This window comes from Bufo gargarizans, chromosome 2 (genome assembly GCF_014858855.1).
Source record: "Bufo gargarizans isolate SCDJY-AF-19 chromosome 2, ASM1485885v1, whole genome shotgun sequence".
NCBI lineage: Eukaryota > Metazoa > Chordata > Amphibia > Anura > Bufonidae > Bufo > Bufo gargarizans.
The window spans coordinates 169,556,471-169,580,603 of NC_058081.1; the positions used below are offsets into that span (position 1 = coordinate 169,556,471).

At 48.2% G+C, this 24,133-nt stretch overlaps 1 protein-coding gene across 2 annotated transcripts in view; it reads left to right on the forward strand.

Moving 5' to 3' along the window:
- Positions 1 to 24,133, forward strand: part of TEX9 (testis expressed 9) — a 51,147-nt gene that overhangs the window by 5,268 nt on the left and 21,746 nt on the right. Inside the window, exons 3-9 of one of the 2 annotated variants that reach the window (XM_044283285.1) lie at positions 3,062 to 3,125; positions 9,051 to 9,130; positions 9,453 to 9,501; positions 11,025 to 11,077; positions 11,217 to 11,395; positions 21,083 to 21,165; positions 21,596 to 21,769. In XM_044283285.1, the coding sequence (XP_044139220.1) occupies positions 3,062 to 3,125; positions 9,051 to 9,130; positions 9,453 to 9,501; positions 11,025 to 11,077; positions 11,217 to 11,395; positions 21,083 to 21,165; positions 21,596 to 21,769 (682 nt within the window). Of the gene's footprint in view, positions 1 to 3,061; positions 3,126 to 9,050; positions 9,131 to 9,452; positions 9,502 to 11,024; positions 11,078 to 11,216; positions 11,396 to 19,130; positions 19,187 to 21,082; positions 21,166 to 21,595; positions 21,770 to 24,133 lie in introns of those variants that run through there. The other variant, XM_044283286.1, reaches the window with a different exon arrangement.

Here is a 24,133-nt window from a genome sequence, read left to right on the forward strand (position 1 = left end):
GGACTGGTACAGGCGGCATATAGACAGATGGGTGCGGGGACGGAGCAGAGACAGGCGGCTGGCAGAGCAGGATCCCAGGGCTGCGGTCGGACGTTACCAGTGAGTGACATAGCTGTTATTACGCTTGTGTACAGGCTCCTCCACCGTCACTGTGCCATCTCTACACTGACAGTTACTGCTGCCTGCTTTAGACGACTTGTGCCAGCCTGGCTCTGAGCTTTCTCTGAGGTACTGCCATATACATAGCGAGCTGAGGGGGCACAGCTGGAGACACCTGTTCTTCCGATGTACCTGACTGTGTACCTGTACGCAGTCTTGTACCTGACTACGTGCAGCGTCAGGTCATAGTGCGCACACTACGTCCTGACGCTGTACGGGATCAGGACAGTGCAGCGCAGGCCCCATCAAAGAAGACCAGGGGGTGAGTATCGGAAACGCTTGCAGCGCTTCATTCCCTACTCCTGGCACCTAAAGCATACTAGTGAGCAGAGTTCACGCCATTTTACGCTCTGAAAAAAGTCTAAGGCGTACCAATACCATGCCATTCATCGGCGCAGTGAGCGATGCTGCTGCCTGAAACAACCAATGACAAGGCTCTTTACAGTGAGGAGCTTTGTTATTGGTCAGTTTGAGCGGGCTGCCGGAGCTTATGGCACACCGCTCTGAAGTGAGGAAGGAGGCGCACGATCCTCACTGGCGGGGTAAGGGGCCTTGCTGTGAAATTTAGTGGGGATCTGAACGCCTTGTTTTCTTCTATAATGACGAGTCTGAAGCGCTCAGCCGAGCGCGGTCTCTCCTCCCTGCTGAGTGCGGTACTGAAGACGGCCTGAATAGAAGGTCTAGGGGACCGTCTTCACTGCGGTGCTCAGCAGTGAGGAAAAGTGGCTGAGCGCTTCAGACTCCTGCTTATAGAAGTCAGCGGGGGTCTCAGCGCTGGACACGCCAACAGGAGACCTCCATACAACCTCCATAACGGACAGATCTGTCACCCGTAGACCTCTACCTATGTCACCTGTCAGCTTTCCTCTGAATCCATCAAGAATAATTAATTGCAGCATGTTCCAGACACTGAACTACACATATTGTTTGCTATAAGGATTTCTTCTGTAATGCGGCGCCACATGGCGGCACGTGGTGCTACAAGGACTGCATGCGGCCATTTACAGCCTCCAGGACATACAGTCCCTCTGGCAAGCGCATGAAGTCTTCGCTGTAAAACTGTATAATCCAATAACCACAGCGGTGGTGGCAATTTTGTGGCATTATCTGGTGGCATGAGATAGGGCAACCGAGTCATGGAAGACAAACTTCCCTTTATAGCAAGATCAAGCATAACACAAAATGACAGCCTCTAGATTAGGGATCAGCAACCTCCGGCACTTCAGCTGTTCTGAAACTACAACTCCCAGTATCCTCCTTCCACTTCTTTGGGAGTTACAAGAACAGCTGAGCAAGTGTGCATGCTGGGTGTTGTAGTTTCACAGCAGCTGGAGTGCCGAAGCTTGCTGCACCCTAGATCTACGGGCGAGCCTGGTGGTTATCACTGCGTGATGACATCATCCAGATCCACAACATGTGACTGTGGCGGTGCGAGCTCCTGGCACCAGAGGTATGTGCCCAGGTCTTTCGCTTGTGCCCTTGGCACCAGCATGCACCACCATCCATTGTGCCTGTGTCCTGCTCCGCCAGTGCCTCAGGTCTCTTCAGAGTCTACCAACAGCTCCGGTGGCACTGACATACCCACCTGAGAGCTCATCTACAAGGACGTAACTTTGGTGGGCAGCAATGGCCACGTGATGGGTGGCAAACCCCAGTGACCAGCGGCACAGAAACAGCAGCAAAAATTAAAGGGATTGTCCCAAGATCAACACTATTTACCTAACCATGCTTGACCCAGAACACTAGAACATGGTAACCAAGGTGGGACCCCCAGCGATCATGTACTGTTTTAGTAACGACTTGCATTTCCCATGCAATAACAATTCTGGGGAATAAATCCTTGTGACTCTATATTGTACCATTCCTCTATTATTCCTACTAGAACTTATTAACAAATTGCTAGTAGTCTGCAATAAAGGTCCAGTAGGTGTTACCAATTGACAGCACTAATTGAATAATGTCAGGCTGTGCAGGGACACCCCCATCTGGGCCTTCACTGCAAACTGCTAGCAGAATATAGAACATGCTGCGATTTTCACACAACGCACAAGTGATGCGTGAAAATCACTGCTTATCTGCACAGCCCCATAGAAATGAATGGGTCCGGATTCAGTGTGGGTGCAATGCGTTCACCTCACGCATCGCGCGGAAATCTCGCCCATGTGAAAGGGGCCTTAGACGCGGCTGCTGCCTGAAACAACCAATAACAAGGCTCTTTACAGTAAGAAATGACTAACAAGGAGTTCACATCTATACTGGCAAAAACTGCTGGCACTGGTGTTATGTTTAGTATATGATGTCAGCTAAATTTAAAATGGTCTAAATTTGCTATTTATGCATGGAAGACAGTTCTAGAGTACTAGTAATGATTTCCCTGCATAAATCCCAACCCCTTAATGTTATGTAGACCTTCATATTAACTATTTGAATTATTGTAACTTTTGTACTCCTCATCGGCTAAAAATACTCCCCAAAAATGGTAAGAGGGGTATTTTTACTCTTCCAGAAAAAATGTATTGCGACCTCTGCTAGTGAGCGCTTTTATAACGGAAGCGCTCACTAGTAGTCACTTTATAAGACGCACAGCCATTTTCCCCCACTTTTAGGGTGGAAAAAAAAAAGTGCGTCTTTATAAAGCAAAAAATACGGTAGTATTATTATTATAATATTTTTATGTTTTTGGTTTTTTTTTTTTATCCCATTCTGAGGCCATTCCCAATAATTTTTCCCTGTTGGACAACTCCTTTAATCGTACAATTTGGGTCATCACAGATATTTTGTTAGAAATTAGGAGAACTTTAGTCTCTATTTCCGTGAACCAAGCTTCTGTCCATTTACAATGCATTGCAAACATTTGTGAGCCTAATCGTTTTGTCTTTATTATATATTTTTATTCATTTAGGCGACTAAATGCTGAACTAGAAGCAAAAACAGCTGAGCTGGTCCGCGAGGCTGAAGAAGTGATGGTGAGTAAGCTAGACAGGTGGTGTCTTCTGTAGAACAGCGCGACCAGAACAAACTCCTTAGCTAGCTAGAAAGCAGATTTCGCATGATGTATGTGACTTACTTCTGAAAGCATTGAACATCTGCAGACGACAGATGATACAGTAGCACTGTTTATTCATCAGAATATGCACCGTTACCGTATATGATACCTTAATTAAAGGGTTATTCCTATTTTATAATCCTGAGATTGAAGGGGATGCAGTGTTACACCGGCGCTGTGGCCCCTTCATTCGTCCCCTTATTGATTATAAACTGATGGCATATGCCGTGGCTTTGTAAGATGGGAATGAGCCATCATGTATTGTGTGACTCATTGTGAACTCCACTGAAAAGATGTATTACTTTTGGGCCTAGGCACCATTTTCAATTGCTTCACTGTATCCCCCAAAAAAAGAAACCCTAAAAATATCCTCTTGTTTTTTGTGTATGCAGCTTCTATGCAGATCTATGTGTTTCTATAGACTACAAACACACCCTGTGTATATTGATCCTGCAGTTATACCCCTTCCATCTCGCCCCTATTTCTTCCTAAACTACTAAATGTATAGCGATCATTTACATAAAATCTCTCCTGGAAATATCAGCGCTTCTCGAATTGTAAGGTGCCCCCTAATTATTGGTGAGGCACAGCCAGGGAGTCAGGCTTGACAGAAGTGATCACGTCCAGCACAGGCATTTATATGGTTGCACCACGTTTTATATAAATCACTGCGAAAGGTGCACCACAATGATATGTAACTGACAACACTGGCTAATCCCTCACGCTGATGTTAAGAACTGAGACTTTAGCCAATGTATTCCAGTCAGAAACATATCGGAGCCCTGCGCACCCCGTCAAAGTATCTCACTGTGGCGGGGGTCCTACCACTAGACTACCTACGGAGTGTGAACACGGTCTGAGAGGTGCTAAGGACCGACTCACAGCCAAGCTCCCACATACCTCCATAGTGAGATCAGCTTGAGGGATTAGCCAGTGTTGTCAGTTGCATATCATTGTGGTGCACTTTTCAAAGTGATTTATGTATTTTTATATTGGCATCGACACATTATCCCATCTTGTATAGGATGCCTTTGTGGTGCATGTGGTCCGCTGCCGACATCCTCCATTGTATGCATTTTTGCTGGGGATTACCGCTAGCAATGGATCACATGTGGAGGAATTGCTCCCCCGATTATAAACACGCCACAGTGTTTGGGGTTTCTGAGCATTTCCTTCCATTTAGGCCAGTTTATTTTTGTGATTTTGCACCAAGTTTTAGCAACATAATTGACTCCTTTTGTGATTGTTTTAAAGGGGCTGGCGGCCCGCCTACCGATCACGATAATGATGGACTGGAGCGGTGGTCACACATGTGCACTGCTGCTCTATTCAACACTATGGCGGCTGCTGGAGATAGTGAGCGCTGTACTCTCCGGCAGTCCCATTCAGTAGCATGGTGCAGGAGTGGACATACACTACCAAAGGAGAAAACGCAGGGCCCACAATCTTGTGATCTTCAAGGGCCCCAATGGTCGGACTCCAGCCAGTCAGACACTTATCCCCATCATATCCTTTCCTGTCGATAGACAATAAGTGTTTGTCGTGGCACAACCCCTTTAATACATTTCTGGGTTCAGAGGTCAACTTTTAAGATAAATTAAGGTCATGTTTATAAATTTTGCTTTGGACCAGTTGTGAGTCAACATATGATATATGTGTGTGTGTATTTACAGTTTGTGTGTATGTGTGTATATATATATATATATATATATATATATATATATATATACACAGTACAGACCAAAAGTTTGGACACACCTTCTCATTCAAAGAGTTTTCTTTATTTTCATGACTATGAAAATTGTAGATTCACACTGAAGGCATCAAAACTATGAATTAACACATGTGGAATTATATACATAACAAAAAAGTGTGAAACAACTCAAAATATGTCATATTCTAGGTTCTTCAAAGTAGCCACCTTTTGCTTTGATTACTGCTTTGCACACTCTTGGCATTCTCTTGATGAGCTTCAAGAGGTAGTCACCTGAAATGGTCTTCCAACAGTCTTGAAGGAGTTCCCAGAGATGCTCAGCACTTGTTGGCCCTTTTGCCTTCACTCTACGGTCCAGCTCACCCCAAACCATCTCGATTGGGTTCAGGTCCGGTGACTGTGGAGGCCAGGTCATCTGGCGCAGCACCCCATCACTCTCCTTCATGGTCAAATAGCCCTTACACAGCCTGGAGGTGTGTTTAGGGTCATTGTCCTGTTGAAAAATAAATGGTGGTCCAACTAAACGCAAACCGGATGGAATAGCATGCCGCTGCAAGATGCTGTGGTAGCCATGCTGGTTCAGTATGCCTTCAATTTTGAATAAATCCCCAACAGTGTCACCAGCAAAGCACCCCCACACCATCACACCTCCTCCTCCATGCTTCACGGTGGGAACCAGGCATGTAGAGTCCATCCGTTCACCTTTTCTGCGTCGCACAAAGACACGGTGTTTGGAACCAAAGATCTCAAATTTGGACTCATCAGACCAAAGCACAGATTTCCACTGGTCTAATGTCCATTCCCTGTGTTCTTTAGCCCAAACAAGTCTCTTCTGCTTGTTGCCTGTCCTTAGGAGTGGTTTCCTAGCAGATATTCTACCATGAAGGCCTGATTCACACAGTCTCCTCCTAACAGTTGTTCTAGAGATGTGTCTGCTGCTAGAACTCTGTGTGGCATTGACCTGGTCTCTAATCTGAGCTGCTGTTAACCTGCGATTTCTGAGGCTGGTGACTCGGATGAACTTATCCTCCGCATAGGGTTGGACGATATCAAAAATATTCAGACGATAACGATATTAATAAATTTATTGCGATAATGATATATATCGCGATAAATACCCGTTTTAAAGAAAAAAAACACAAGGAGATGTTATACTGTATGGGGGCAGCCACAAGGAGACGTTATACTGTATGGGGGGCCACAAGGAGACGTTATACTGTATGGGGGCAGCCACAAGGAGACGTTATACTGTATGGGGGGCCACAAGGAGACGTTATACTGTATGGGGGGCCACATGGAGACGTTATACTGCATGGGGGCAGCCACAAGGAGACGTTATACTGTATGGGGGCAGCCACAAGGAGACGTTATACTGTATGGGGGCAGCCACAAGGAGAAGTTATACTGTATGGGGGCAGCCACAAGGAGACGTTATACTGTATGGGGGCAGCCACAAGGAGACATTATACTGTATGGGGGAAGCCACAAGGAGACGTTATACTGTATGGGGGGCCACAAGGAGATGTTATACTGTATGGGGGGCCACAAGGAGATGTTATACTGTATGGGGGAAGCCACAAGGAGACGTTATACTGTATGGGGGAAGCCACAAGGAGACGTTATACTGTATGGGGGAAGCCACAAGGAGACGTTATACTGTATGGGGGCAGCCACAAGGAGACGTTATACTGTATGGGGGCAGCCACAAGGAGACGTTATACTGCATGGGGGCAGCCACAAGGAGACGTTATATTGTATGGGGGCGGCCACAAGGAGACGTTATACTGTATGGGGGCAGCCACAAAGAGACGTTATACTGTATGGGGGCAGCCACAAGGAGACGTTATACTGTATGGGGGCAGCCACAAGGAGACGTTATACTGTATGGGGGCGCCACAAGGGGACGTTATACTGTATGGGAGGACACAAGGGGACGTTATACTGTATGGGGGGGACACAAGGGGACGTTATACTGTTTGGGGGGCCACAAGGAGACGTTATATTGTATGGGGGCAGCCACAAGGAGGCGTTATAATGGACAATGGGGCAGCAGCCAGCAGGAGACATGATGATGAGAGCAGCAGCCACAAGGAGACATTACAGTATGGGGGCAGCAGCGCAGCCGCAAGGAGACATTACAGTATGGGGGCAGCTGGCAGCAGCCACAAGGAGACATTACAGTATGGGGGCAGCTGGTAGCAGCCGCAAGGAGACATTACAGTATGGGGGCAGCAGCGCAGCCACAAGGAGACATTACAGTATGGGGGCAGCTGGTAGCAGCCGCAAGGAGACATTACAGTATGGGGGCACCTGGCAGCAGCCGCAAGGAGACATTACAGTATGGGGGCAGCTGGCAGCAGCCACAAGGAGACATTACAGTATGGGGGCAGCTGGCAGCAGCCACAAGGAGACATTACAGTATGGGGGCAGCTGGCAGCAGCCACAAGGAGACATTACAGTATGGGGGCAGCAGCGCAGCCACAAGGAGACATTACAGTATAGGGGCAGTAGCGCAGCCGCAAGGCGGCATTACAGTATGGGGCAGCTGACAGCAGCCACAAGGAGACATTACATACAGTATGGGGCATTACATACAGCAGCTGCCCCCCATGTCTTATGGACACCTGTGTGACTGTGACTTGCCCCCTGCCTGCCACCACCATAATTCCTCCTTGTTCATCATGTCAGGGGGGAGGTACTGGAGGGACTCATGATGGCTCACTGCGATTAGCATAGAGGCAGCAGCAGGCAGTGTAATAGGAGCCGACAATGGAAGCTAGCCCCGCCCCTCCCCGCCCTCCAACCAATCAGAGGCAACCAGCAGTCCAGCACTGGAGACTAAGAGAATCGTCTGAGAGTTTATTAGTTAAAAGAATCGAATGAGTCAGACCAGGCTTCCTGCTTGCTCTGCGGCTCCCTGTCTCCTTACAAGTGGGGGGGGGGGGGGGGGGGGGGGGGGGGGAGTGTGTACAGGGTGCATGTAGCAGAGCAGGACGTCTGGCAGGGACTCGGTGACACGATTCTTTTAAATAATAAACTCTCAGACGATTCTCTGAGTCCCTGCAATAACAATACATTGTAAGTCCCTCCTGACCTTCGGTTCACTGGAGACTGAGCCAACTCTGTACTGTACTGCGCTGCTTAACTCAGCCTGGGGGCGTCACCTGATTCCGACGTGAGACGTCAGTCGGTGGGCGGAGGCAGCACATTCGGAGCAGGAAGGAGGAGCCGCTGCTAGAAGAAACTGGTAGATAATGATGGGGGAGGGCAGCCGCGGACGCAGTTTTAAAAGCGATGACGTCACGAAATATACCGCGGTATTAAGGAAACAGCGATATCGCCATATCGCAGTTTTTTTAATACCGCGGTATATCGTGATACCGGTATATCGCCCAACCCTACCTCCGCAGCAAAGGTGACTCTTGGTCTTCCTTTCCTGGGGCGGTCCGCATGTGAGCCAGTTTCTTTGTAGCGCTTGATGGTTTTAGTGACTGCACTTGAGGACACTTTCAAAGTTTTCCCAATTTTTCGGACTTACTGGCCTTAATTTCCTAAAGTAATGATGGCCACTCGTTTTTCTTTACTTAGCTGCTTTTTTCTTGCCATAATACAAATTCTAACAGTCTATTCAGTAGGACTATCAGCTGTGTATCCACCTGACTTCTCCACAAGGCAACTGATGGTCCCAACCCCATTTATAAGGCAAGAAATCCCACTTATTAAACCTGACAGGGCACACCTGTGAAGTGAAAACCATTTCAGGTGACTACCTCTTGAAGCTCATCAAGAGAATGCCAAGAGTGTGCAAAGCAGTAATCAAAGCAAAAGGTGGCTACTTTGAAGAACCTAGAATATAACATATTTTCAGTTATTTCACCCTTTTTTGTTATGTATATGATTTCACATGTGTTAATTCATAGTTTTGATGCCTTCAGTGTGAATCTACAATTTTCATAGTGAAAATAAAGAAAACTCTTTGAATGAGAAGGTGTGTCCAAACTTTTGGTCTGTACTGTATATATATATATATATATATATATATATTACACAGTGTGTGTGTATATATGTGTGTGTGTATATATATATATATATATATATATATATTACATCTAAATGTTATCGTTACAACAGAGAGAGCAGCAACAGCTCCTGTCACGACCAGCACTGTCACGGGTTAAACTTTTTGATGAAGATGAGGACGAAAGTTTAAGGTACTTATTTTCTTTATACTTAAGATACATCTTCTGAATTTTACAGTGCCCTGAATTAGGATAACTAATCTGTCATAGAGAGGCACGGGGCCTCTGATTGTATATGGAAGTAAAAGCAGGTTAGACATATTCCATCGGACTGTATATGTATGGAGGCATTCTCCCCTAGAGGCAAGGGCTTTAGTATAAAACAAGAGGCTTGGTATTATTTCTTAATGCCCGTTGAAAAAAACCTGTTTAATTCTTCCTGTTGATGTTTATATTGTCTATATGGTTCTTTTAATAGGTGTTTTTGTTTTCTTTTAAATGTTGCCTTTTCTAGGAAACTACTTTCCCCAGAAGTACCAACCTTAACCCTCTCCCATATCAAGGTAATTAGATTCACCCTGTTTGTGCATTTACACTAATAGGAAACACTTTACACCTTCACAAGTGCAGATTAAAAGGGTCGTCAGAAGTTTTTACAAAACTGGCACAGAGTAGGGTGCATAAAATTAAGAAAACACCCTTACTCGTCTTTTAAATGTCCCACTGCTCTAACACCATCACTCTGGGCTTGCAGCAGTAACGTGCCATTCATCTTTCATGTGACTGCTGCAGCCAATCAATGACCTCATTGGTCATGTGTGCATGAACAGCATGTGATCGCTGAGGTCAGCAACAATCGTGTGTCCGATGGAAGGCATGTGACCGCTGTATACTTGCCAGGGACTAGAGCGGCAGCAGGCGTTACGATCGCCCCTGCAGCACAGGTATGAGTTGGCCAAGATGGGAGCTGCTGTGCATGTATGCCTATGAGTTCTCCCACAGTCCTGGCCACTAGAGAGGCCGACGTTTTTTCTATAGTGTGCAAGCACGGCCACCGCTGCTGGATTGCAGGATGGTCGTAACCCCTGGATATGGTTACGACCCAGCTGCTGCAGAAGCTCATAGTGCAGACCCAGCTGCTGCAGAAGCTGCTAAACCTCATGATGCAGACCCCATCTGCCGCTGGACCTCATGGTGCAGACCCCATCTGCCGCTGGACCTCATGGGGCAGACCCCATCTGCCGCTGGACCTCATGGCGCAGACCCCATCTGCCGCTGGACCTCATGGCGCAGACCCCATCTGCCGCTGGACCTCATGGCGCAGACCCCATCTGCCGCTGGACCTCATGGCGCAGACCCCATCTGCCGCTGGACCTCATGGCGCAGACCCCATCTGCCGCTGGACCTCATGGCGCAGACCCCATCTGCCGCTGGACCTCATGGCGCAGACCCCATCTGCCGCTGGACCTCATGGCGCAGACCCCATCTGCCGCTGGACCTCATGGCGCAGACCCCATCTGCCGCTGGACCTCATGGCGCAGACCCCATCTGCCGCTGGACCTCATGGCGCAGACCCCATCTGCCGCTGGACCTCATGGCGCAGACCCCATCTGCCGCTGGATCTCATGGCGCAGACACCATCTTGCTGGACCTCATGGCGCAGACCCCATCTGCCGCTGGACCTCATGGCGCAGACCCCATCTGCCGCTGAACCTTGTAATAAAACACAGCTGCTAAATGGTCTCCCTCCGCCACCTGATCAAATAGAAAGGAGGGAAAAAACATGGTATGGCAGGCCTTTACATCACACTTTGATATAGCATCACTTCATAATGAAAGATTCCAGATATTAGACATAAATGGGGTCATTTATCAAACTGGTGTAAAGTAGAACTGGCTTAGGTGCCCATAGCGGACAATCGGAGTCCACCTTTCATTTTCCAAAGGAGCTGTCAAAAATGAAAGGTGAAATCTGATTGGTTGCTATGGGCAACTAAGCCAGTTCTACTTTACACCAGTTTGATAAATCAGCCCAAAAATCTTTAACTGTACACTTGTATCTAAAATAAAGGTTTTAATTTTACAGACCGATGGTAAAACAGGCACAAAGCCTTCGGCACGGAACAGACCACATACTCGGTAAGTAGTTTATTGATATGACAGCTAGAATATTTGAATTCCTTGCAGTTGATCACGCATGTATTTGCCTGTGTCATATATATATATGTACTTCTTTTTATAAGTGCAGGTTTTTAATATGTCCTTTTATTATTTTAAGGCCTCGACCAAAAACAGCCGACACACGTGCTGCCAACGATGTTGCTATCCCAACAGATGTTGCAGACTTTTCCCTGGCAAAAACCATTAGTAAGATTGAAAGCAAACTGGAGGAGGGGGAACTGCCTGAAAATGCCGACGATGACGTAATTCCAGGAATAAACAATGAAATTGGTGCAGGTATTTTACCCCTCAATATTAGCCAGGAGAAATTGATTAAATCTTGTAAAATGTTGTGCAAGACAAATTTGATGAAAGCCGCACTTCTATTTAAAGGAGTTTATTTTCTTTATTAACCCTGAGTGCAATATAAAAGACCATCCGTTTAGGTCTCATGCACACGACCGTTGTTTGGGCCGATTTGGCGGCTCGGATGCGGACCCATTCACTTCAATGGGGCCGCAAAAGATGCGGACAACCCATTGTTATTAAGATTTTTTGTATTTACACTTATTTAAAAAATGCTGATCTCCCCAGATATTTTAAATTTTTTGCGGATACGCAATTTGCAGACCGCAAAACACATACGGTCGTGTGTATGTAGTCATAAATATCTTTTCCTGGATAACCCCTTTAAAGTGTCGCTGCCGTCATAGCGACCTAGCAAAGGTTTTGATCGGTAGGGTTGCAAGTGCTTCCAATCACTATAAGGGCTCATGCACACGACTGTATATATTTTGCGGTCCGCAAAAAACGGATCCACAAAAAATACAGATGACGTCCAGTTGCATTCTGTATTTTTGCGGAACGGAACAGCTGGTCACTAACATAACAGTACTATCCTTATCCGTAATGCGGACAATAATAGGACATACGGAAATGGTATGCACACATTGTAACTTCAAGTTTTTTTTGGGACCCACGGATACAGAAAATACATTTGTGTGCATGAGCCCTAACAAGGAGGGAGACGTGCTCACATAGCACACTCTCTGCAGGAGGCATAATCGAGAAGGACTCCTAAACTGCAGCAAGAAGAGACAACGCACTACGTTACTGCTTCACTCTCCTTTTTCTAGCAATTGGTGGGAGCTAAGCACTCATCCCCCTGCCAATCAAGACCTTTGATATGTCTCTAAAGTTAAATTTTTTTTTTTCTCTGTGTCAAGATATTATCACTATTTCTCGCCCATTTTCCTTGGGGGACACAGACCTTGGGTATAGCTCAGCTCCCTAGGAGGCGTGACACTAAGTAAAACTGTTAAGCCCCTCCTCCATCAGCTATACCCTCAGCCTGGAGATAGAGGCTACCAGTTTTAGCTTAGTGTCCAAGGAGGCAAGACACTCCCTGCTACTGCAGGGCTGTTTTCTCCTTGTTATTTTTACTTTTTCTACTAATTTTGTTATTTTATTTTTTCCTAGGGATACCAGAGACGCATTGACCTCTCTGCTCTCCCGGGGTTGAGCTGCGCCAGTGCAAACTTATCTGCACTGCTGCCTCCCCCACAGAAGCAATAGGAGGATCTGGGCAGCAATGGCTCCCCTACATCCCGCCAGCTAGGGGGTCGCCCGCACGCCAAGCCCCTCTTCCAGCTTCCTGCCACTGCGGTGCCAGTGGCTGAAGGGGCGACCCTGCTGGAAAGGACTGAGGGTGAAGACGTCGGACGGTGAGATGGCTATTCCAGCCCATACCCCGTCCCTATCTGCAGCATCTACCCCTCTGGGTAAGGGGGGCACCCGTGGTCGCTCATTCTGAGCGCTCATCTGCAGGACAATGCAGCACAGCAGCATCCTCAGCACCCCCACGCCGTTCCCCCCCCACGCTGCTATCTTTCTCCCCTCCCCCTCATTCGGGGCTGACTCCATTTTTCTCTTCTCTCTCTCCCCCTTCCCGCCGAGAACGGGGGGCGGGGCTTAGCGGTCCCGGCAGGGGGCGGGGCTTACGCGCGCGTCATTTTGGGGGCGGAGCTACGTTCTCCTTCACAGGAGACATTTCAAGCGCTGGAGGGGGCGGAGCTTGTTCCCCGCGCTTTCTGCTGAGGTTTCCCGCGCTTCCTCACTCCTGACAGGAAGCTGGGACACGGTGGGGGACTCTAACCTCCTGTGTACATCGCTCGGCTTCTGTGGGCGCTCTCTGCTGCTCTCTGCTGCTCACTGCTGTTCACTGCTTCTCTGCTGCTGCTGATCTGGGCCATCTCCTGACGTTCTTCTGAGGCACTGGTAGGACAGTTAACCCTCTCCTAACCCTCCTGGTCATAGCTGCTATAACCCTTTGTGGTCTCTATATTAGAGTACAACCACACTTCAGCATGTCAGATCCCACAGGTGCCCCCAAACCCTGGTACCATGCCTGTACCGCCTGTAAGGAACTTTTTCCGCGTGGGCAATCTGAGCCGCATTGCCTTGCATGTCAGGCCCCGGTGCAGGGCCCACTTCCCGCTGCGCCCCCCGGTGCCTCTGAACCCCCTGACTGGGCTAGGTCTCTGTCTCAGGCGGTGGAAAGCCTTACACACGTAGTGGGCCGTCTCGTGGATAGACCGCCTCTCCCGCAGGCTGCCACAATCCCTGTCGCACCCGCTGGGACTACCGTTTCTGCCGCCCCCACTGGTTCCCTGCCTCCCAGCGAATCTTCCAGGGCCCGGCATACTCAGAAACGTTCAAGGGTTGAGCGCACATCTTCTCCAGATGCTTCGCTCTCTCCGCCATGCGTGCGAGCTCAGTCAAGTCTATCCTCTCAGAGGGATACGCTTTCTGAGGGAGAACTGGCGGATTCGGACGTGGACATGGACTCAGAGCTTCCATCCAAATTGGCGTCCGCGGTGGGGCATCTTGTCACTAGCATCCGTGATACCTTTCAGCTACACGATGACCCCCCCAGCTCTGAACAGGCCGGCGTGTCCTTTCTCCGCCCCAAACAGGCCTCCAAGGTTTTTCCCATACACGCTGATTTTTCTTCTGTGGTATCCAAGGCTTGGACTCGGCCTAACGTCCGCTTTATTACACCCAAAAAGCTGGACATTTGTTATCCCTTTCCAGCGGATTCTGTGACCACGTGGACATCCCCGCCTAAGGTTGATCCTCCCGTGGCTCGCCTGTCCAAAAGCACTACTATTCCTGTACAGGACGGATCTTCCCTCCAGTCTGTTGAGGACCGTCGTACGGAATCCCTCTCCAAGGCCATATTTACTGCCTCTGGTTCGGCCCTTAGACCGGTCTTTGCCTCCGCCTGGGTTGGCAAAGCGGTCTCTGAATGGGGTTTGCAACTGGAACGGGAGTTAGGGTCGGACGTCCCTGTTCAGGACCTCCGTTCCTTAGCCCAACTAATTGTTCAGGCCGGAAAATTCGTCTGTGAGGCCTCCCTTGATGCGGGTGCCCTCATTGCCCGTTCCTCTGCCCTGGCAGTTTCTGTCAGGAGGGAACTCTGGCTGAAGGTTTGGGCGGCGGACGCCGCTTCCAAACGCTCTTTGGCCGGCCTACCATTCACGGGTTCCCGCCTGTTCGGAACCCGTCTGGACGAACTTATATCAGAGGCCACGGGTGGGAAGAGTACTCACCTCCCCCAGTCCAGGCCAATGGGCGCCCCCCGTGGTCGCGCTGGTTCGTCCCGTTTTCGGTCCTTTCGCAAGCCCACCGGGTCTAGACCCGCGGCCAGTTCTTCTTCCTCTGGCCCAGCCCAGGATAGACGCAAGAAGCCGTTTTTTCGGACGCAACCTACCTGGCGCAAGTCCCAGCCTGCACGGGCTCCCACAGGCCAGCAGCCCTCTGCCTGAAGGTGCGCCCCCACCCACCCGGGTGGGGGGCCGCCTTCTCCTATTCAGGAACGTATGGCGGGCCCACATCTCAGACGCATGGGCGCTCGAGATTGTATCTTGCGGATACAAAATCGAATTTGCGTCCATTCCGCCGGACCGTTTCTTCCGATCCCGTCCTCCGCGAGATCCCGTACGAGTGGCCGCCTTCTTCGCGGCCATTCACTCTCTAATGGACAAGGGTGTCGTCGCCCCCGTGCCTCCGACGGAAAGGTTCAGGGGGTTCTACTCGAACCTCTTTGTGGTTCCCAAGAAGGAAGGCTCAGTGCGTCCGATCTTGGACCTAAAACGCCTGAACCGTTTTCTCCGACTGCAGAGATTCCGGATGGAGTCTCTCAGGTCCGCAGTGGCCTCCCTGGAAAGAGGGGATTTCATGGCCTCAATCGACATTCAGGATGCATACCTCCACGTTCCGGTTGCTCCATGTCATCACCGCTTCATGCGCTTCGCGGTGGGGGACGATCACTTCCAATTCGTCGCCCTTCCCTTTGGTCTGGCGACGGCTCCTCGAGTGTTCACCAAGGTCCTGGCCCCTGTCTTGGCCCTTCTACGTTCAAGAAGTGTTTTTCTTCTCCCATACTTGGACGACATCCTGGTCAAGGCACCCTCCTTCTCTCAGACATCCCGCAGTGTGGAACTCACTCTGGAGACCCTGACGCGGTTCGGTTGGATTATCAACCACCCCAAATCTTCCCTTACCCCCTCCAGACGGCTGATCTTCCTGGGGATGCTCCTGGATACAGAGTTGGCGGAGGTCCGCCTTCCGTCGGACAAGCGTCTGGCCCTTCGCGGGTCGGTTCGCAGTCTCCTCCGTCATCACCGCCCTTCCCTCAGATCCAGCATGCGGTTGTTAGGGAAAGATGGTTGCCTGTTTCGAAGCGGTGCCGTTCGCACAATTCCGATCCCGCACCTTTCAGAGGGCAATTCTGTCGGCCTGGGACAAATCACCGAGGAGTCTGGACAGGACCTTTCTTCTGCCTCCCCTGGCTCGGGCTTCCCTCGGCTGGTGGTTGCATATCCCTCTAAGGGGGAAGTCCTTCCTTCCACTGAACTGGCTGGTGATTACCACAGATGCCAGCTTACGGGGGTGGGGGGGGGGTTTTCCCTCCCCGGTCCGTCCAGGGCGTTTGGTCTCTATCGGAGTCCAGACTTCCAATCAATATTCTGGAACTGAGGGCGATTCTTCTGTCCCTCAGACACTGGACCCATCTGCTGAGGGGCCACCCTGTTCGGATCCAATCGGACAATGCCACAGGCTGTGGCATACATAAACCATCAGGGAGGCACTCGCAGCGATGCAAGAGGTGACCCTCATTCTCCTCTGGGCGGAGACGCACGTGCCGGCCTTATCTGCGATTTACATCCCGGGGGTGGACAACTGGGCGGCGGATTTCCTCAGCCGGTCCACCATCGACCCGGGAGAATGGTCCCTGCACCCAGAGGTGTTCGAAGCCCTTTGTCTTCGCTGGGGTCGCCCCGACGTGGACCTCATGGCCTCCAAATTCAACCACAAGGTCCCCCTATACCTGGTCAGGGCACGGGACCCGAAGGCATACGGCGCCGACGCGCTCGTCCTTCCGTGGCGCGAATTCTCCCTTCTGTACGTCTTTCCTCCTTTTCCCCTCCTGCCACGGGTTCTTCGGAGGATCGCGGCAGAGGGCGTCCCCGCGATTCTAATCGCCCCGGATTGGCCCCGCCGGTCTTGGTACGCCGACCTAATGTTGCTGTTGGCAGACGCACCGTGGCCACTGCCCTCCAGGGAAGACCTTGTCTCTCAGGGACCGATCTTCCACGAGCATTTAGGCTCGCTACGTTTGACGGCGTGGCTATTGAGACCGCCGTCTTAACGCGACGGGGTTTCTCCGCGGACGTAGTCCGCACCATGATCCGGGCTCGTAAGCCCGTATCCTCTAGGATCTACTATCGGGTTTGGAGGTCCTATCTGGGGTTCTGTGAGTCCCGGAGCATCCCACCTCTCCGGTTTTCTCTTCCCACAATCCTGTCCTTCCTCCAGTCGGGTCTGGACCTGGGGCTGTGCCTCAGTTCTCTGAAGGGTCAGATTTCGGCGCTGTCTATTCTTCTCCAGCGTCCCCTGGCCCCTCTAGGGCCAATTAAGACCTTCTTACAAGGGGTGGCTCACTCTGTTCCGCCGTACCGCCCTCCAGTTCCTTCCTGGGACCTGAATGTGGTGCTCTCGGCGCTCCAATCAGCCCCCTTCGAGCCTTTACGGGAGGTCTCCCTTCGCCTTCTGTCCTGCAAGGTCATCTTTCTTGTGGCCGTCACGTCTCTCCGACGGGTGTCGGAGTTAGCGGCTCTTTCTTGCTCCGAACCTTTCCTGATCTTCCACCAGGATAAGGTTGTGCTTCGGCCTGTCCCGACTTTCCTGCCAAAGGTGGTCTCCGCCTTTCACATCAATGAGGACATCGTCCTTCCGTCGCTCTGTCCCTCTCCTTCCCACCCCAGAGAACGGGAACTGCACCGTCTGGATGTGGTCAGGGCGTTGAGGATTTACTTGGAGGTCACCGGGTCCTTTCGGCGCACGGACTCCCTGTTTGTGGTTCCGGAGGGTTCGCGCAGAGGGTTGGCGGTCTCCAAGGTGGCTATTGCCCGTTTCATTAAACTGGCGGTGTCTGAGGCTTATCGAGCCAAGGGCAGACCTCCGCCTTTCGGCGTCACTGCTCATTCCACCAGAGCAGTCGGAGCTTCCTGGGCGCAGAGGCATCGGGCCTCGGCTGAACAGTTGTGCAAAGCAGCCACTTGGTCCTCTCTGCACACTTTCACAAAGTTCTATAGGGTGCATACGCATGCATCAGCGGATGCTGCTTTGGGCCGCCTGGTTTTGCAGGCAGCGGTTTCCTGATGCTCTGGTGGTGGTCCGCCTTGGGTTTGTGGTCCCTCCCTTCTTGGACTGCTCTTGAACGTCCCAAGGTCTGTGTCCCCCAAGGAAAATGGGCGAGAAAAGGAGATTTTTGTATAACTTACCAGTTAAATCTCTTTCTCGCTCTTCCTTGGGGGACACAGCACCCACCCTTCTGTGTTTGGTTACAGGGTTATGGTCTGGCGCCCCGTTGGGTTGCTGGCTGGTTGTTTCCGTTATTGGTTGTTATCCTTTCACTACTTGGACACGCAACTGGTAGCCTCTATCTCCAGGCTGAGGGTATAGCTGATGGAGGAGGGGCTTAACAGTTTTACTTAGTGTCACGCCTCCTAGGGAGCTGAGCTATACCCAAGGTCTGTGTCCCCCAAGGAAGAGCGAGAAAGAGATTTAACTGGTAAGTTATACAAAAATCTCCTTTTTCAAACTTTTTTTTCTCTGAGGTTTTTTCTTGACAGTCGTTTTTTTTGCTTTGATTCAAAATAAATTGGTATAAAGGTGAATGGTGGTAGTAGGATTAGTACACGGAGTAGAAGTGTAAGGCTCCATTCACACGTCCGCAAATGGGTCCGCATCCGTTCCGCAATTTTGCGGAACGGGTGCGGACCCATTCATTCTCTATGGGGACGGAATGGACGCGGACAGCACACAGTGTGCTGTCTGCATCTGCGGAGCGCGGCCCCGATCTTCAGGTCCGCAGCTTCGCAAAAGATAGAACATGTCCTGTTCTTGTCCGCAGCTGTGGACAAGAATAGGCATTACTATAGGGGTGCCGGGCGGGTGTGTTGCGGTCCGCAACACACAACGGACGTGTGAATGGAGCCTAAAGGTTTTCCACCACATTGAAGCATAGCCCATGTGGCTGTGAATTGTCTGCGTGAGTCACGTATTTGCTTCATCCAAAGGATGTCTGTCACCTCCACTACTTCTTTGCTCCCTTGATATTGAGCTGCGGCGTCAGCTTTGGGTATAAGCCAGTTAGATGAGACCGTGAACCTCAGACCTAGAGCTGGCAATGCTGGCAAATGATCCATATAATGCTCTGCTTTTGTGCTGGAACATCGATCAAGGAAATATATTATTATAAGCGTTAATTGATGATATTTCAAGGTTTTTGAAAGTACTATCAGGTCACGAGATGCTGTCATATCTAGATCCAGTCTTGGTCTGACTTTCCCGTTGGTCGCTGACAGTGATCCTTTGTTGTACAGCGGCTCTGCATACTTGTCACATTTATTCAAGTGTCCTATATTTGACACATTGTACAGGCAGCAGTTGTGAGGCGGGTATAATAAGCACACTTCCACTGTAAGTGCCAGTGAAGCTTGGTGAACAAATCCACCTAAGGTATGTTACTGCATTTTAAAAATAGCTCAAGAAACCTATTTGGGAAGTTGTCCTTTTTACTTTTCTTGTGAATTATTGTAAAAATAGGATTTGAGTAGTTAGTACAGTTTCTACAAATAAGGGCATATCCATTATAATAAAAAAATAAATAAAAATCTAGTACATTTATTTTAAAGGGGTTTTCCGATAATTGACATGTATCACCTACCTAAAGCTGGAGCTGCACCGTTGGAACCCCAGGGCTCGGAGCCATCAGATCCTCTTCACTGTATTCAACGTCTGTGGGACTGGCGGAGAGCACTGTGCTTGGCCATGTCTGTTAGTATTATAGACTGAATGGAGCATCAGGCCGTATGCTTGACTAGGGTTGGGCGATATACCAGTATCTACCATATACCGTGATTAAGAAATGGCGACACGGTGATATCACTGTTAATTACAGTGGTATTTTAGGGACGTCATAGGAGTGGTAGCAAAAAAAAGCTTCTAAAATGGGCTCTGTGTAGGCGTATACTGACGTATTATGTGCGCCGACGCACAACACGCTCCGCCCGCAGTGTCTGGCGCACAATATACATCAGTACACTGCGCCCTCAAGTCAGTACATGTCACAGCGCTTGTTGTACAAGAAGACTAAGAGCGGTGACACTGGTGCGTGAAAGCCCTGTTCACCGCTCACTCTCCTGCCCAGGCCTCATTACATGGTGTGGGACAATGGGGCCACAGGGAGATATTACTATAATATATGGGGGCATAACGAAGACATTTACTGTATGTATAAGCCCCATACGGCATAATGTCTCCTTGTGGCCCTATACAGTATAATGTCTCCTTTTGTCACCCATACTGACATTACTGTTTACTGTATGGGGGCAACAAGTACAGTAAAATGTCTCCTTGTGGCCCTATACAGTAAAATGTCTCCTTGTGGCCTTATACAGTATAATGTCTCCTTGTGGCCCCATACAGTATACAGCAATATGTCCTTGTAACCCCTATACTACAAGTTGTAGCCACCATACCATTTAATGTCTCCTTGTTGCCCCCATACCGTGTAATGTCTCCTTGTTGCCCCCATGCAGTATAATGTCTCCTTGTGGCCCTATACAGTATAATGTCCCTTATTGCCCCTATACAGTATACAGTAATGTCTCCTTGTGGCCTTATACATTATAATGTCTCTTTGTTGCCCCCGTACAGTAATATATCCTTGTGGCCCCCATACTTCAAGTTGTAGTCACCATACAGTATAATGTCTCCTTATTGTCTCCCCATGCAGTTTAATGTTTCCTTGTGGCCCTATACAGTATAATGTCCCTTATTCCCCCACACAGTATACAGTAATGTCTCCTTGTCACCCCCATACTACAAGTTATAGCCCCCATACAGTATAATGTCTCATTGTTGCCCCCATATAGTATAATTTCTGTATGTTGCCCCCATATAGTATAATGTCTCATTGTAGCACCCATACATATTTGGCTTTCATATCTAACTAGTATTTTCCTGCCTCATTGTGTACTCAGATAAAACCGTAAACTAGGAGCCTCTGCACAATGGACATCCTGTACCCACCACAGTTTTCCTATGAATAGCTATTACAGTTTCTGTGTGGGCAGCATGGTGCCTTGCAGGCAGCGCTGGGGTCCTGGGTTCAAATTCAACTAGGGCCAACATCTGCATGGAGTTTGTATGTTCTCCCCGTGTTTGCGTGGGTTTCCACCGTGTACTCCAGTTTTCCTATGAAATTGACCCTAGTGTGGGTTGCGTGTTGAAGGCGAGCACCTCTATGGCAGCTGATTTCCCAGTGAGTCGCCCCAGCCACACCGCTTTTACTCCCCGTCAGAAATGCACATTCCAAATATTTGTCATTGTCATATTGTCTTTGTTTTTCAGAGGCTCAGATCAGATTTCTGAAAGCAAAGCTGCGAGTAATGCAGGAAGAGCTGGACAATGTAACTCATCAATACAATAAGAAGGTAAAGACTGAACTCAAAGGGGGTATGCTATGACTGATGTAAAAAATTAAAATCAGACATCCTATAGCAATTGACAATCTCTTTCTAATAAAGCTAGAACCAGTCATTGGTCAAATTGTTCTGCTTCAGACTGCTAGCTCGGGGGACATGTCTTTTCTGCCGTAGCTCTTCCCCTGTAAGATCTAAAATGAGCATGTGCGACCACCTCAGTGAGGTGGACAAGAAATAAGAAAAGAAAAAACAGAAGGTGGCGCTATACAGATACATTTTGTTGAATAGCTCTCTGACAATACAACATTTTTAATTACATGCAATTAGAAAAGTATTTAGATTCAAGTGCTGGTTTGTGGCACAACCTTTAAGCAGCACCCCCGGGACATTTAAATCCACCTTGTCCCCACACACTTATAAATTTTGATGTAATTAACAGGAAGATGACAATCGCGACCTTGCATCTCGTGTAAAGGACCTTGAGGAGGAGCGTGGGAGACTACAGAGAACAGCCAATATACAGCAGACCCAGGCAGACAAATATAAAGCTTTATCTGAAGAGGCTAATAAGAAGAATGATGGACTACAGCATCAGCTGTCCGCTTTAGAGAAGGTGCGTTACATATTCTTGCTTGTTCTTCAAGAATCTCATGTTTTAGAAAGGAAGCTTTGTATTTAAAAATATCTTGTGAAAATCAGGAGTTTGAGCAGCTCTCACCTGCCAAGGATTCCACTGATATAGCGCGGACCGGCTCCTTCACCCGAAATAGGAGAAATATAGATATGAGGAAAAAAAGGAATTGTTGGTCCAGCTTGTATTCGTGGTAATCCAAAGCTTTATTCAATATTCAGTAAAATCCAGGTACAGGAATGCAGGTCTACATGTTTCAGGCACAATAAAATCCTAGCCCTTACTCATGACATTTTCCAGTACACTGCAGGAAGTTTTTATAGAGAGGAGGGAGGGACTGACTTTCTCACCTGAGGTAATCAGGCTGAGGTTCAACCACTCCCATCCCATCCACAAAACAACACTCCATTAAAAGCAAACCATAAATTTATGTAGTTTATAAGTGTACTGGAAAATGTCATGAGTAAGGGCTAGGATTTTATTGTGCCTGAAACATGTAGACCTGCATTCCTGTACCTGGATTTTACTGAATATTGAATAAAGCTTTGGATTACCACGAATACAAGCTGGACCAACAATTCCTTTTTTTCCTTAAAAATATCTTAAGTACTTTTCATCACCAGTGTAACTGAGAAGTCTTCTTATAGCAAGGACATCCAAGGAGCAGCCATGTTTCTTGAGTCTAGTTCGTTGTCTTTGTGATTTCATCATTGTCATATGAGATTTTGTCATTGTCAGATTATAGCACTACATAACAGCCTTATTTTACTTTTCTTGTCTTGTTAACACCTTCATCTTGAAGGAAGACCCCCCCCCCCCACCCATGTCCATGGAGCTTGTTGTATTCGTTAGTGATAATATATAGTGCCACTGATACATGATCTAGCCCTGCACACCAACCATGATATCTGCCCTTCCAGCTCAGCTCATTTTAGAACCATTTGTTCTTTTCCTAGAAAGTAAATCCTCTTTAGCGGACATTAGAGCTTTACCTTGTGTCACAAGCTATGACATTAACCCTCGGAGATGTGGGGTATTATGTTGGATGATTTTGTAATTTATATAATGGTTGTGGTTGTGAGCAGTCGCCTTATAGAAGAGGGAGCTTTTGACATTTTTACCCTTGAGTTAGCTACAGTTGGTAGAAAGATTCCTCATAGAGCTCTCTACAAGATGGAAATCAAATCTTCTGGTCCCACGTTGTGTGATGTTACCAACAAAATTTATTGAAGCTTTAAAGATGTAAGACTTTTCTATATTATATATTATATGACCTTAGTCAGGGTAGTGAAACTATGTAGCTAGGAACATTTCTGCTTAATTTTTAGAAGCAGACAATATAACTTCCCTATTTATTAGTTCAAATACTAGTATTATTATTATTATTATTATTATTATTATTAATAATAATAAAATTGTTAGATAAATACTTTACTGATTTATATAGCATTATAATGGTAGGTAGATTTCTAAATTTTTAAAGAAGTTAAATATATGCAAATAGTCTTATAATTAAAAAAAAAATGAAGCACATAAAAAATACAACTGTACAAATATGGTTTAGAAAATTTGGAAGAATGAGCCCTGTTTATATGAGTTTACAATCTACAGTATAAAGAATATATGTATGTAGCAATGAAAAAAGTGCATGAGTAACTATTACAGCCTTTGTCACAGGGGAAGGGGGAGACCATGGGCCAGTGTGGCTAATTTCCAATAAACTACAGGTATGCAATATCATCCATCAAATCCCTACTGGCAGCTTTCAGATACCTCCCCTCCCCACTAAGCTTCTTGTCCTCTGTATGTCCCGCCATGTATAGAGTGCTGCTGAAGATATTTCTGATATAGTATGCAAGTCCATACAGAGTTACAAACTTTCCTCACTCACACATGACTGTTATCTATATATCTGTATGTGCTGTGTGCAGAATCTCCAGTGTATTTCTATTTGATGCAACTTCACACTGCTCTCCCTTTTCTCCTGCTAACAGGATGAACTGTATCATAAGCAGGAGTGAGGGAAGGCAGGCTGAAGCTGTATCCTAGAGGATATACTCAGACTCTGAGGCACCCGGCCTGAACTCCCAGGACTGCCGGGGTCAAAAAGCATTATATTGATTTATGATGCTTTGTAACCCTTACAGTTCTGGAATGTATAAGATGACACTAACATAATGCTGTCAGTGTAATCAAATACATTTCAGAACTGTAAGGGTTACATAGCATCATAAATCAATATAATGCTATGTGACCCCGGCAGTGCTGGGAGTTCAGGCTGGGTGCCTCGCTGTGAGTCTGGAGCGTGACACTCGCTCATCTTCAAGGGGCCTTAGGCTGCTATGC